Source organism: Dasypus novemcinctus, chromosome 30, assembly GCF_030445035.2.
Source record: "Dasypus novemcinctus isolate mDasNov1 chromosome 30, mDasNov1.1.hap2, whole genome shotgun sequence".
Taxonomy (NCBI): Eukaryota; Metazoa; Chordata; class Mammalia; order Cingulata; family Dasypodidae; genus Dasypus; species Dasypus novemcinctus.
The window spans coordinates 40,519,777-40,534,556 of record NC_080702.1 but is presented as its reverse complement, the minus strand read 5'-3'; the positions used below and the strand labels follow the sequence as shown (position 1 = coordinate 40,534,556).

The following is a 14,780-nucleotide window of genomic DNA, read 5'->3' as shown; positions in this document are numbered from 1 at the left end:
CTGTCTTATCTGGATATTAAACCTTTATCAATTATATGTTTTCCAAATGAATTTCTCCTTAAAAGTACATTCAAATTTATGTAAATAAATTTCTGAGTATGCATTTTAAATTTATCCTCTGAATTGATGAAATGTATACCTTTTTGGAAACTCATTTATAAAGATGCATTCTGAAGCTATGAGAATGAAATCTACTCCAAGCTTCTCCCTCTTCATCTGTGTCATTTTACTTGAGTCGTATTTAATTCCCTAAATTTTCCTAGTCATCCCATTGTGTATTTCCTTATTTGAAAACCATATGGCATGCATCTTTGTAGCTGCAATGTCTACTAATGATGTTGGTATGGCATTCATTTTGAGGTAGTATTTGTTGAATGGAAAGGCAAATGGACTGGATGGTAATTATACAGTTGTGTCTAGACATGAAAACAAATTTATTGAATTAGCGAAAGCCTATCACCTGGAAATGTACTTCAAAATCATTGATGAAAAATGAGAACACAGCCTATTGTTAACACTGTTTAAGCCTTCCATACTTATTATTTCATTAAATTTTTTGTAAATTTGATGTGGTTAGTATCATTTTTCCTTTGTTACAGTTGAGGAATTAAGGACATTCAGAAACCAGGTAACTAGCACAAAAGTCCCCGAGATAGTGAAGGGGCAGAGGAAGGATTCAAATCAAGCCTGTCTAAAGTGAGGACACTCCCTTAGGCATCATCTTGCATTACACTAGCAGAGCATGATAGTAGTAATTGTTAACCCTCAAAGAGTCCAGGAGTTGTTTTGATTTAAACTCCTACTTCTGGACAGATCCTCCCCAAACAAGGACTGTTTGGTTTCTGGTTCATGCAACCCCAAAAGCAAACAGTTTTCATATTTTACCATATCTTCACCACCTCTGAGGATTTGTAATATACTTGTCAAAGTAATTATTGAATAATTAGATTGCCTGGATATTTTAATTTCACTTCCATTGTTTGTTAATGAAGCTGAGCATATTTTTACATTTTTAAGTTATTTATAGTTTTGCTGCCTGAATCATTGGTTCACATCGTTTGATTCTTTAAATTTTTAGTACATTTTATTCTTTACAACCTTTTTACATTTTTAGTTCACAAAGATGTAGGCTTACAGAAATATCCTTTAAAAAATGGAGCATTCCCATATACCACCCTATTGTTGACACTTTAATTTTGTGGAACCTTTGTTGTAATTGATTAAAGAATATTAAAATTGAGCTAATTATAGTCCATACTTTACATTAGGCATATTTCTTACATTTTTTACATGTACATTGTTAAATTATGACTATAATATATGCTCTAAACATTTTCCATGCCTTTTCATTTATGGAGTATTTTCTTCAGGTCTTCATGAGCTTAAGTCCATCATTTATGTGCTCAGATGTATCCCCTTGCTTTACTTTCATCTCAGTTTATGCTCAGAGAGTTAATCTACACTTTATTCTATAAGTCTTATGCTATTTTTAATCTTACCTCAAATTTCAATTTATGCAGCTGACATTAATATATGAATTTAATTTTAATTCCTTCTATCAAATGATCAATTATAAAAGCAACATTTTAAAACATTTTATTAAAGTATATCATTCATACATGAACATACATAAATAATAAGTGTATATTTAAACTTGTGAACTTACATAACAAACCTGCAGGGTGGTGCATTTGGCCCAGTGGTTAGGGCATCTGTCTGCCACAAGGGAGATCCGCGGTTCAAACCCTGGGCCTCCTTGACCCCTGTGGAACTGGCCCATGTGCAGTGCTAATGTGCGTAAGGAGTGCCGTGCCACACAGAGGTGTCCCCCCACGTAGGGGAGCCCCACGTGCAAGGAGTGCGCCCTGTAAGGAGAGCTGCCCAGAGCGAAAGGAAGTGCAGCCTGCCTAAGAATGGCTCCACCCACATGGAGAGCTGACACAACAACGACAACAAGATGACTCAACAAAAAGAGACACAGATTCCCCTGCCACTGACAACAACAGAAGCGGACAAAGAAACAAGACGCAGCAAACAGACACAGAGAACAGACAACTGGGATGGGGGGGAGGGGAGAGAAATAAATAAATAAATAAATAAATAAATAAATAAATAAATCTTTAAAAAAAAAATCTGCAAAACATCACACAGAATTCTCATACATCAACCCACCACCTACACATTTTATAATTGTGAAACATTTATTACAATTTATGAAAGAATATTTTCTCAATCTAAGTACTAATGATAGTGTGTACCTTACGTTTGGTGTGGTTTTCCCCTAACATACCATACCATGCACTTGTAGACAATTATTAATATGGGAGAGTGGAAAAGTGGGAGGGCATGAGGTATATCAGAATGTCCTATATTATTTTTTTAAAATATACTTTTATTACAGAAGTTGTGGACATAGAAAACAATAATGCACATGTGAAGAGTTCCCAAACAAGGCCCCTTGACCAACACGCTATACAATGGTGGAAAATTTGTTACAGATTATGAGAGAATATCATCAAATTATTACCACCAACCATAGTTCTAAGAATATATTTGGCACACTTTTTACATACTCTTCCATTATCAACACAATGTGTCTTTGGCATAGATGCCAAAGTATTGCTGTTAACCACAGTACACAGCTCATAATATTTGAGGGGGTCACTTCACTTTAGGGAGCTCTAGTATTGCACGATTCCCCTAAAGTTTCTCTATTGCTGGTTCAGGAGAGAGATTCTGGACACATAAAAATATCTACTGTATCTAATCTGTCTCTTCTGGTGTTGGTTTTCATTCATGAAGCTGTCATCTCTAAGCAGAATTTCCTCTTGTCTCATTGCTTTTGTTTTCTCCCCCATAGTTAGCAATTTCTGTTCAACTCACACAATTGTTTGTTTTCTTGGTCATTCAACAAATATTTATTCAGAACACTATAAGGTAAGCACTAAACTATGTTCTAGTCATGAAGAAAGGTTAAGATATTGTGCTTGCTCTCAAATATCTCCCACTCTAAGGAAGCCAAAAAAAAAAAGGAAAGAAAAGAAATAATAAGATCATGCTGACGATGTATACTCAGTCCTGGTGTACTACATTTTTTTCTGAATGAAGATTGGCCTTTCTGCTTAAAAAGTCTCCTGGAAATTTGATAGGAATAATGATGAAGCTATGAATTTTTGGGTAGTACTGGCATCTTAATAATAGGAAAATTTCCTATCCAAAATAGAGGATGTCTTACCATTTCCTTACATCTTCTCTAATTTCTTGCTACAGTATTTTCAGGTTTTCATTGTGCAAGTATTTCACCTATTTAGATAAAATTATTCCTAGGTGTTTTGTTCTTTTAGATGCTATGGTGTATGCATTTTTAAAATACATACTTAACATTTTTGGAGGTGTATAAAATACAACAAATCTTTGCATATTAATTTCATAATTGGAGTGGATGTGGCTCAAGTGATTGAACACCTGCCTCCCACGTGGGAGAAGCTGGGTTCAGTTCCCAGTGCCTCCTGAAAACAATCAAGCAAATAAAAGAAAAATAAAAAACAAGACAGGGAATCTGATGTTGCTCGGTGGTTGAGCACTGGCTTCCCACATAGGAGGTCTGGGTTCAATTTCTGGTTCTCCATACCTCAAAAAATAAAATCTCATATTTCTCATTTGGTTGTATTAACTTATGAGCTATAGAATTTTCTTGTGGATGCTTTCTCTTGTTCTCTATAGAGGAACATAGCATTACTAAAAACTGTTTTCGTCCTTTCTTTCTAATTTGGATGCATTTATTTAGTTTTATGGACTAATTTCCTAACTTCCAATACATGACAGAATAGCAATAGAGAAAGAAGCCATCCTTGTCTTATTCCAGAACGTAAGAGGATGGTTTTCATTCCTTTAGCATTGAGGATAAACTTACCTGTGTTTTTACATCTATGATATTTACCATGTGGAGGAAATTACACTCTATTCTAACTTTTCTGAGTGTTTTTTTCATGAAACAGTATTGGAATTTGTCATTCATATTTTCTGCATGAATTGAAATTTCCATGTGATTTTTTCTCTTTGTTGTATTAATGTGGTGTAGTACATTGATTTTCTTATGTTGAACACACTTGCATACTGAGATAAATCTCACTAGGTCATGATTACTTCAGTCATATTTGATGACACGGTTTTTGTTCAGTGATATTGTATCTATATATTTTTCTTTATTTTTTAATGTTACATTAATATGAGGTCCCCATGTATCCTGCACCTCCTCCCTCATCCCACTCCTCCCATATAAACAACCTCTTTCATCACCATGGGACATTCACTGTATTTGGTGAATACATTTTTGAGCACTGTTGAACCAGTTGATAATGGTTTACATTATACTTTACACTTTCCCCCAGTCCACCAGTGGGCCATGGCAAGACATACAAAGTCCAGCAACTGTCCCTGCAGTATCACCCAGGACAACTCCAAGTCCTGAAAATGCCCCCACATCATATCTCTTCTTCCCTCTACCTACCCTCAGCAGCTACCGTGGCCTCTTTCTCCATATCAATGCTACATTTTCTTCCATTACTAATCACGATAGTTCCATAGTAGAATATCAGTTAGTCCACTCTAATCCATACTCTATTCCTCCATTCTGTGGACCCTGGAATGGTTATGTTCACTCCAACTCTATATCAAGAGGGGGCTTAGATCCACATGGATGATGGAGGCAATTCTGCCTGCAGGCATAGGCATTCTTGGCCACTCTCTAAGCCAAACTCAGCAGGTAAATGCATTACCTTTCCCCCAGCATGGTATATGACTTCCAGGAATGATCCTCCCTGGTGCCAAGTGATTACTACCAACCACCAGCTGATGATGTAAATAGAAAAAGACCTTGAATAAAAGGATAAGCTCAGACCAGCAGAATATCTCAGCCTACATGTAGGAACATGTGTTAAAAACTGCCCTTTGACCTTGAATAAAAGGGGAAAATGGATAGGACATATGAGTTTTTATGGCTATGAGTCTCCAAAAAAGAGTTGGGAGATCATCAGAGGGGTTGTGCTTACAAACAACTCAGCAGGGTCTCAGAGACAGCCTAAGTAGATACAAGCCAAGGTTATTATTTCTTCTGAGGGTGACAGAGACCCACAGATTTTATGGTCATGGCAGATGGAGTTCAGTGCCATGCCAGTTGGCCCTACTTTGGAGTTTGTGTTCTTTAGTGTGATGGAGTTGGACTCAGATATCATCTTTGTACTCAAGCCTCTCGTGTTACTTTTACCAGACCGGTGGTTGTTACTAGGGTTGATGTATATTCAGGGGACCTGAATCTCTGGACTGTCCATGTGATAGCCAGGCACTCAACGTGAACATACTTTCATCTCCTACCTCTGTTTTATTTGACTTACCCTGGCCAGCTAACAGGGAGGTGAAGAATGTCAGCCACCACACCAGGGAGCCAAGAGAGCCTACAGCTGCAGGATTTATATATTTTTAAGGAATTAGACCTTGGTTTTCTTTCCTTATTTCTTTATGTAGCTTTGGTATCAAAATAATTTTGGTATTATAGAGTGAGTTTTTGAAGAGATAACCTGACTGTAACTTAGAAGATTTTGAGTAGTATAATTATATCTTCTTTGAATAGTCCAAATTCCATTACAGAAACTGTCTGATCCTACACTTGTATTTTGTGGGAGTTTATTTTTTTTTGTCTTTATTTATTGTTTTAATATTACATTCAAAAAATATGAGGTCCCCATATACCTCCCACCCCGCTCACCCCACTCTTCCCCCCATAGCAAAAATCTCCCCCATCATCATGAGACATTCATTGCGTTTTGTGATTACATCTCAGAGCACCACTGCACCTCATGGTCAATGGTCCATACCATAGCCCACACTCTCCCACATTCCACCCAGTGGGCCATGGGAGGACATACAATGTCTGGTAACTGTCCGTGCAGCATCACCCAGGACAACTCCAAGTCCCAAAAATGCCCCCACATCTCATCTTTTCCTTTTTGGGAATTTTTTTTGATGACTAATTGAGTCTCTTTACTTGTTAGCCTTTGGTTGAGATCTATTTCTTTTCAGGTAAATTAGGTAAATTGTGTGTTTCTAAGAATTGGTCCATTTCTTCCAGGTTATCTAGATATTGGCAGACAATTTACCATAGTATTCATTAGTAATCTCTTTACTAACAGCAATTTCTAGCAAGGTCCCCTATTTAATTTTGGATTTTAGTGATTTCCTTCCATTCATTTTTCTTCTTTCTCAATCTAAATAAACCTTGGCTATTTTATTGAATTTTTCAAAGTATGAATTTCATTGATTCTCTCAATTGTTTTCCCCTATTTCATTTCTTTCCATATAAATGTTTAATATTTCCATCCTTCTGCTATATTTAGTTTCAGTTGACCCTTCATTTTTAGTTCCAGCAAATCTGTAAGTAGGCTACTGATTTGTGATGTTTTAAAATATGAGGCTTCACACCTATAAGTATCCCTGGATCTTTTAAATTCATCCCTAAACTTGCCTAACAAAAGAAATCAATTTAGCCACAAAATAAATAATAAAATGGACAATGATGGGTAGTAGAGTTCAAATGACAGCTGTCAATTTGGCAGATGGTCCTCACTGAAGAACTTCAAATCTTTATTAGTGACTAGGTTTCATGTGAAAATGAAGTTCAAAATTCTCATAAGTTGAAACTCTGGTAAGAGATTCCTGTGTAAAAGTGATATCCTTGGAATAATAGCACCATTTAAAAGGGTAACAATGTTATACACACTAATCCATTATGGATATCAAGATAACCGCTTGCAATGACACTGGTACTACATGGTGGGAAAGCCCTCTGGATGATGAATCAGTGTGCACTTTGAAATCACAGCACCTTTATAGCCTTAAAAGCTGTAGGTAGAAAACTTAACATTATATGGTTCTGACTTCCTAAGAATAAAATAATTTCAAATGTAAATTCACTCTTTTCCACCAAGAACTCCAAGAATTCATTCAAGAATGGATGCAACGAATTAACAGAACACAATTTAAAAAATAGATAAACACTAAGAAAACAAGTTACCATGACTAAGAGCCTGAAGAGAAGCAGATAGTGGAAAAAAGCCTTTAACTCTTTCAGAGTTTGAAATTATGCAGGCACAGAATATGAAATAACACTTTTTAATAAGCTGTAGAAAATTAAAGAGTATTGCAAATATATAAAATGGCAAAAACCTATTTCAATAATGAAATAAATAGAACTTCTAAAACTGAAATATACAATAATGAAAATTTAAAATTTCGATATAGTTGAACTAGAAGAAATTTAGCTGCAATGGAAATGGAAGTCCTACATCTGACACTTTTTTAAATTTCTGCAGTTACTACCAGTGACACATTCCCTCCCGTGGTATTTTCTTCCCATAGCAAAACAGAACTTCGGTGATTCCTTCTAGTGATTTTTTGTTCCCCTGGTGGTTTCCTCCTTGGATAATGAATAAATACAAAATATCTTCACTCTGGAAACTCCAGGAGATGAAACACAAAGAACCACACTAGGATGATGTATTTTAGAGTTATTAATATGTGGGTGCTTCTAATTCTTCTGAGAAGGGTGATCTGGAAGTGAAGAGAAATCAGAAGAGTGGCATTTGGGAAAGAAACTAGGAGGTGAAGCCCAAGACCTCCTTATTCAATACCTTCACTCTAGAATGTGCTTCTATTGGAAACTCAGCTCTTTGCAGTGGAGGAAGGAATCACTGCTCCTATGTTTGAAATATACTCAGTTACGCACTGGCTACATTATTCTGGTGGATTATAAGAGGTAAATTTTCTGTTCCTGGTTCTACTGTGTCTTTGTTTAAATGATGTTCCTTAGAACTAAGGGTGTTTATTCTCACTTCCCCCACTCTGGACTGTTAGTCTTTAATTTCTATAAATTTCTATAAATCTCTCATGGTACAGTCCTAGTAAATAATTGTTCTACTCACACAACATAATACAATTGAACAGAACAGAGCTCGTTCACACTGAGTCTTCTCCTCCATCTATATCACATACAATTAATGCTATACTTGGAGTAATCAAGCTTCCCACTTCTTCAGGAAATATGCTAGAGTTTAGCTCTATAACCTGGAATTTACCTCTCACTCAATTTATAGAAGTTTCTTTAGTTGAATACCATATTTTAAGGCATCCCTTCAAGGTGTCCCATAAAAATAAAACTAAAAAAACACAACTAAAATGAACTTTAATTTTATCAATAGCACACAATAGATTCTTAAGGAATATCCTTTGTTTTCTGGTTTCTTCTCTCTCTCTCTCTCTCTCCCCCCCCCCCGTTTTTGCCCCCCCCCCCCCCCACGCCAGTTGTCTTTTCTCTGTGTCTGTTTGCTGCGGCTTCTTTGTCCCCTTCTGTTGTTGTCAGCAGCACGGGAATCTGTGTTTCTTTTTGTTGCATCATCTTGTTGTGTCAGCTCTCTGTGTGTGCAGCGCCATTCCTGGGCTGCCTGCACTTTTTTTCGTGCTGGGTGGCTCTTCTTACGGGGTGGACTCCTTGCGCATGGGGCTCCCCTACTTGGGGATACCCCTGCGTGGCAGGGCACTCCTTGCACGCATCAGCACTGCGCATGGACCAGCTCCACATGAGTCAAGGAGGCCCGGGGCTTGAACCACAGACCTCCCATGTGGTAGACGGATGTCCTAACCATTGGGTCAAGCCTGCCACCCTATCTAGTTTTTCATGAGAGCAAAATTATATACTAGTTTAGAGTGAATCATTATTGTTTCCACACATATTTAGGTCCTGGAGAAGACTGAAAATTTACTGTGAAAACAAGGAACACATTTTTTTTTTGAGAGAAAAATAATAGCTGCAGGAATGGGAAAGTAAGAAAAGACCTAGGTATTATATCAATTCAAGGAAGATTTAAGAGATTTGAAACACTCTCTAATACTTGCTAATGAAACGTGCTTAAAATATTTTACTCTCTAAAAAATTTTTTGTGTAAACACATATTTGTACGTTTACATAAAAATCTGAAGTTATCTTCTAATATCTGGGTTTAATAGTTGAAAAACATATTGTAGGAAATGAGGCAAACATGCACCTTGCTTTTATGATCGGTAAATATGCACTACTATTACAGGAGGTGCTTAGAGAAATTTCCAGAAAATATTCTTTACTTTGAAAATAAGTTTTAAGTGATAACCATAGATCACTGAGAGAATAACAGTAATTATTGAGATCATCAGTGTTTGAAAGATCAAAGATAGTGTTGCTGATTACAATCTCACTTAACTTATGATTTGGAATGTGAAGGACAAACAGGCATATCAGAGATGTACTGTGGACTATTGTAAACAAATCAGATGATTTCTACAGTTCAGGATATGACGTTTTTTAGAGCCAATGAACGAAAACCCTGATAGGTGTTGTACAGCCTTTTATGAGTGTTTATTTTTCACTAAACTATAAACACCAGCAGTTTCCTTCATCTGGCACTGACTATAGTACACCTTCATCCCTCCAACAACCTGCTATAATTATATATATATAGAATTACATGTATGGAATATTTCACTTTTGAAAACCCAGGCAGTTGTTTCTGCCTTCAATACTGATTCCAGGGAATAAAATAAGAAAGATCACATGATGTAAAATAATAAAATAAGAAACAGGTGTTCTTTATAGAAAAAAATTATAGAAATAGAGTTCTGATATGAGTTAAATAACAGATTATATCTCTCTTCACTTTTAAAGATTTTATATTTATATATCCCAGTTTTTGGCCTCTATTAATCCTGAGCAATTTTCTAAACTTGGGAAAATAATCCTTTTATAGAGAGAATGTTTTTCAGCTTTTTAAAGGCCTGCTGTATGTCATTGTTTCTAAGACTGTAGATAAAGGGGTTCAGCATAGGAACAACCACTATGTACATCACTGAAGCTATTGCATTTGTCCTTGAGTTGTGGGAAGCAGTAGAGCTAATATGCACTCCAAGACCTGTACCATAAAACAAGATCACCACTGAGAGGTGAGCCCCACAGGTAGAAAATGCTTTATGCTTGCCCTCAGTTATTGAAATTCTCAAAATGGAGGATATAATTTTAGAGTAAGAGAAAAGGATCCCAATGATTGGAATAAAACCCAGAAGTCCAGATGCAAAATATATCACTAGGTCATTTAGGAAGGTGTCAGAACAAGCAAGTCGTATTACCTGATTAAGTTCACAGAAAAAGTGGGGGATTTCCAAATTTGTACAAAAAGACAATCGCAAAACCATTAGGCATTGTAAAAGGGAATACAAAACACTCGATAACCAGGATGCCAGTAGCAGAATGCCACAGAGTCGGGGGTTCATGATGACTGTATAGTGCAGGGGGTGACAGATGGCCACGAAACGGTCATAAGCCATCACAGTCAAGAGGGTGTTATCTATTTGTCCAAAAAGTAGGTACAAAAATATCTGGCTGAGGCAGCTTTCAAAAGTAATGATTTTGCTTTCTTTCTGGATGTTCAACAGCATCTTTGGGACAGTGGTGGAGGTGAAACAGATATCTGTAAAAGACAGGTTAGAGAGGAAGAAGTACATGGGTGTGTGGAGGTGGGAGTCTGTGATGATGGCCAGGATGATGAGCAGGTTCCCTGTGAAGGTGACCAGGTACATCAACAGGAACAGTCCAAAGAGGAGGGGCTGCACTCCTGTATCTTCTGACAGCCACAGAAGTACAAATTCTAAGACATATGTTTGGTTTTCTGTTTCCATGTAGATGATGGAATTCCTGGAAGAGATATCAGAGTAATGCAAATTTAGCCACAAACAGAAATCATAAAAATATAGTAAATGTAATGATTTGTTTTGTAAGCAAATTAAAATTATATTTTTTATAGATTTTATAAAGATTTAATTTCCTTATTAAGAATGTCAGGGAAATCAAATGCTCCTGCTTCTCCTTGAAAACTTTGTTGACTAACTATACTTGTCCATAATGGAAAAAACTATGCCCAGGCAATATTTTCCACTACAAATTGTCTCAGACTTTATTTTCATAAACAAACCTAAAGCCCAGTCTTTTTGTACCTTGAGAAAAAAGCAGTGAAGAATAAGAACAATGTTGTAAGAACCATATGGCTTAATTGCAACACGTAATGTAGAAACACATTAATTAAACAGTATCCTCTTGAAGAAATAGATAGAATAAAACACCCATACAAATGTGCTCAGTGAATGTTTCACAGACGACAAAGGCAATTTGATGTAGACAGTATGGTTTTCTCAACAAATGGTACTAAAACGATAGTATATACTCATGCCAAACAAAAAGGAACTTAAACACAAGTTGTAAAAATTTCATAAATATTAAATCAAAGTGAATCATAACCATTTAAAAATAAAATGAAGGTAAAACTTCTAGAATAAACGTAGAGAATGTTTAGGATCCCATGGTGTGGAAATGATTTTTTAGATAAAGCACCCAAAGCATGATCTATGAGAAAATAAAATTTATAAGTTGTTTTTGTTGAAATATAAAACTTCTGCTCTTTGCAAGACATTGATAAGGAACTGAAAAGAAAATCTACAGATTTGGAAAAAAAAATTTACAAAACACGTCAGTTAAATGATTTACATCCAAATATACAAAGAAGCCTTAACACCCCAAAATAAGAAAGCAAAACATTAAAAAATGTTCAAAATATCTGAACAGACTCCTAAGCTAAGAATATACACACTTCACAAGTAAGCATACAAAAAGAAGCTCTCATCTGCCTCTATGTCTGTCAAGACTGTAACTGGGAAGGAAGGTGGTGTTCCAACATCGAATGGCTCTGTTCCTATCAAAGCCTGATGAAAAAAAAATGAAAATCATGGATTTTTTTCAATCTGTCTCTTTTATTGTCATTTAAACTTTTAGACAGAGGGACATTTATTCTGGAAAAATGGGAAAAAGTGCTGTTTGTAAGATCATTCTTTCAAATGAAATATATGAATTTAAATGATAGCATTATTGTAAAGTGTTTGACTATGCTTTCAAAAATTATTGTTTATATTTAAGATTAGAATTCTGAATGAAATGTTTTTGATGTGGAAATTTAATTAAAATCCAAATATATGGATGGATGCATGGTAAAGGCACAAACTGGAAAGCAAATTCTTGAATAATAGTAAATAACTTGATCAGTGTTATTAAAATGTTGTCTCACTGACTTTTGTATTATGAAAAAGGATATAATTGTTTGATTTCTATGCTAGAAATATACTTCTTTTACTATTTACTCTGTTTTCCTTGCTTCTATAGAGTAAGTTTGTTACAAGGTTTAAAAGTTTTAATATTTATTTTGATTCAGAGTTGAGGTTTTATTATATATGGAATCTTTTAAACATCAACCAAAATGATTGCACATGTGAAAATTCTCGTTTTTTAAATTCTGATTTGCTTACGATTTTGGCTTTAAAAACTTTATAACAATGGTAGTTGGCATTTGTTAGATGTGTGAAGTGCTGACAAATATCACAGTGATGCTTTTATTTTATAGATTATTACTATAACTAGGTTAGTCCTTACCACAAGTGAGTCATTTCTTTAAATGCACATTTTAAAATGAATGGCTTTTATAGTTACAACATAATAAATTTTAAAGCTACATGTGAAAAAAGGGAGTTGATATGGGAGAGGGAGGTGATAACTGGGAATCCCTCAGGGGATCCTTTTGAATTAAATTTTCTGTAATATAAAACCTCTTTTTAAAAAAGTTCATTATTTTAAAAAAATAAAGAAAATAATAGTCATCCTTTGACTCCTGTTTCAGGAAGTTAGTTTTGCCTGTTTTTATATATTATTTGCATTGAAATATACAATAAACATTCATTTGTGCCTGGCTTCTTTGCTCCACAGTATTCCTGAGAGGAGATTCATTCATTTTGTTCCAAACATTAGTAGTTCAATCTTTTTCATGCCTGTGTGGTATTCCATTGTCATATTATGACATAATTTATATATCTGGTCTACTGTTGGTAACATTTGGGTTGTTTTCAGTTTTGGGCATCAGGAATAATGCTGCTTATAACATTCTCAAACCTATCCATTTTCATGGGTGCGTACCCATAGCAGAAATTCTGAATAAGAGTGCATTAATGTGTTAAACTATAGTAAATTCTACCAAACAGCTTTCCACGGTATTTCTATACATATATCCTCTCATCTGCATTTTATGAGAGTCCCATTCCTCCTATTCTTCACTAGTACTTGGTCTTGTTAATTCTTGCCATTCAGTTACAAATGACACTGGAGCAAACTTAACAGGAATAATATTTATTATATTTTAAACTGAAAGGATACCTTTCAAAGGGGAGGCATGCTGAACATCCTTGTTTAAAAAGATACTTGAGTACTGAAGATTATATACACAGGCTCTATGGTCTTTTATGTTTTCATATTATGTGCAGAATTCCCAGAATTTAACATCACAAATGTTCAAGGGAATTGACATAATTGAAAATTAATTAAATTTGATATTTTTATATTTAAATAATAATTTAAAAATTCAAAGCAAGTAAGAAATCACACAGTAATATATCTGTACCCACTTCTTAAAATAAATAAAAAGCTAAAATCTGACAATACCAATTGTTCTTGAGGATATGAAGCAATACAATTTGCATTAATTGCTAGTGAGAACACAAAATTTTGCAGCCATAAGACACTTTAGCAGTTTCTTTTACAAATGAAGATAGTATTTTTATGTTATTTATGAATTCCAAAAATACATATTTTTGATATTACTTATGAATTTCAAAAATACACATAGAGTTGTGTTTGTAAACTGGTCTATTCCTCTGGGCATATTAGATTGTATTAAATTCAGAGGTTTAACTTTTAATTAAGTCGAGATCAGGGCTTTTATCTGAGCATGTCAATAGGGCATGCAGGGTTCAGTCCCCACCCCCTTGGTTGGGGTAAAATAGACTTTCACATGGTAGTAAACACATGGTGAAGGAGAACACAGAAAAGAACACAGAGGAAGAAAAACAGCTCATCAGACAGGATCTTGTGATCCCCTGAAGAAAGATGAGCCTGACAGTGTGCAGCTGTCCTTGTGAAGAGACCAGAGCAGCCCAGAGAGAAATGAGCCCCATGAAGAGAGACACACTTTTTACCAGTTTACACCTTATTTCAGAAGAAACTGGAGCCATGGAGCCTTAGAGGAAGGAGGAAGGCTCAACCCTTTCAGAAAATGCATGCCAATTTGTCAACATGTGGCAACAGACTTTGGATGAGAAAATACTTTTACGGTGCCTTGAGTTGGATTATTTAGAGCCTGGTAACTGTTCAGCTTCTACCCCAAAGAAATACCCTTTATAAATGCCAACAGATTTCTGGTACTTTGCATCAGCACCCCTTTAGCTGACTAATACAACATACAATCCATCAATTGTGCTTCTAGGCATATATATGAAAATTTAAGTTTGTACAAAAACACACACATAATTGTTTATAGGAACTATATTTGTAATTTCAAAATCAGAAAGCAATGAAGAGGTTGTTCAACAGGATAAAAGGTAAATTCACTGTACTATATCTATACAATGGAACACTACTGAGATGAAATGTTCCTTCCAGCCAAACATACATATTTGATGAATCTTAAATGGTTATTGCTAATTAAAAGAAACCAGTTTTAAAATGCTGCATATGCTGATATCAAATATATCATTTCCTGGATATGGCAAAACACTGGGATAATAGAATATTCACTACTTCCCTGAGTAGAGAGTAAGGTTGAATAGATAGA

General features: G+C 35.3%; 1 protein-coding gene across 1 annotated transcript; it reads right to left on the bottom strand.

Annotated features, from left to right (window-relative positions):
- Positions 1-9,801: 9,801 nt before the first annotated feature.
- LOC101423590 (olfactory receptor 7A17-like) lies at positions 9,802-10,755 on the bottom strand. Its single transcript, XM_004460069.2, has one exon. It carries the CDS (start codon positions 10,753-10,755, stop codon positions 9,802-9,804), a length of 954 nt encoding a protein of 317 aa, XP_004460126.2.
- Between the last annotated feature and the right edge of the window lie 4,025 nt (positions 10,756-14,780).

Excerpts from the sequence above, each read along its gene's own strand:
- LOC101423590 (XM_004460069.2), bottom strand. The coding sequence starts at position 10,755 with ATGGAAACAGAAAACCAAACATATGTCTTAGAATTTGTACTTCTGTGG.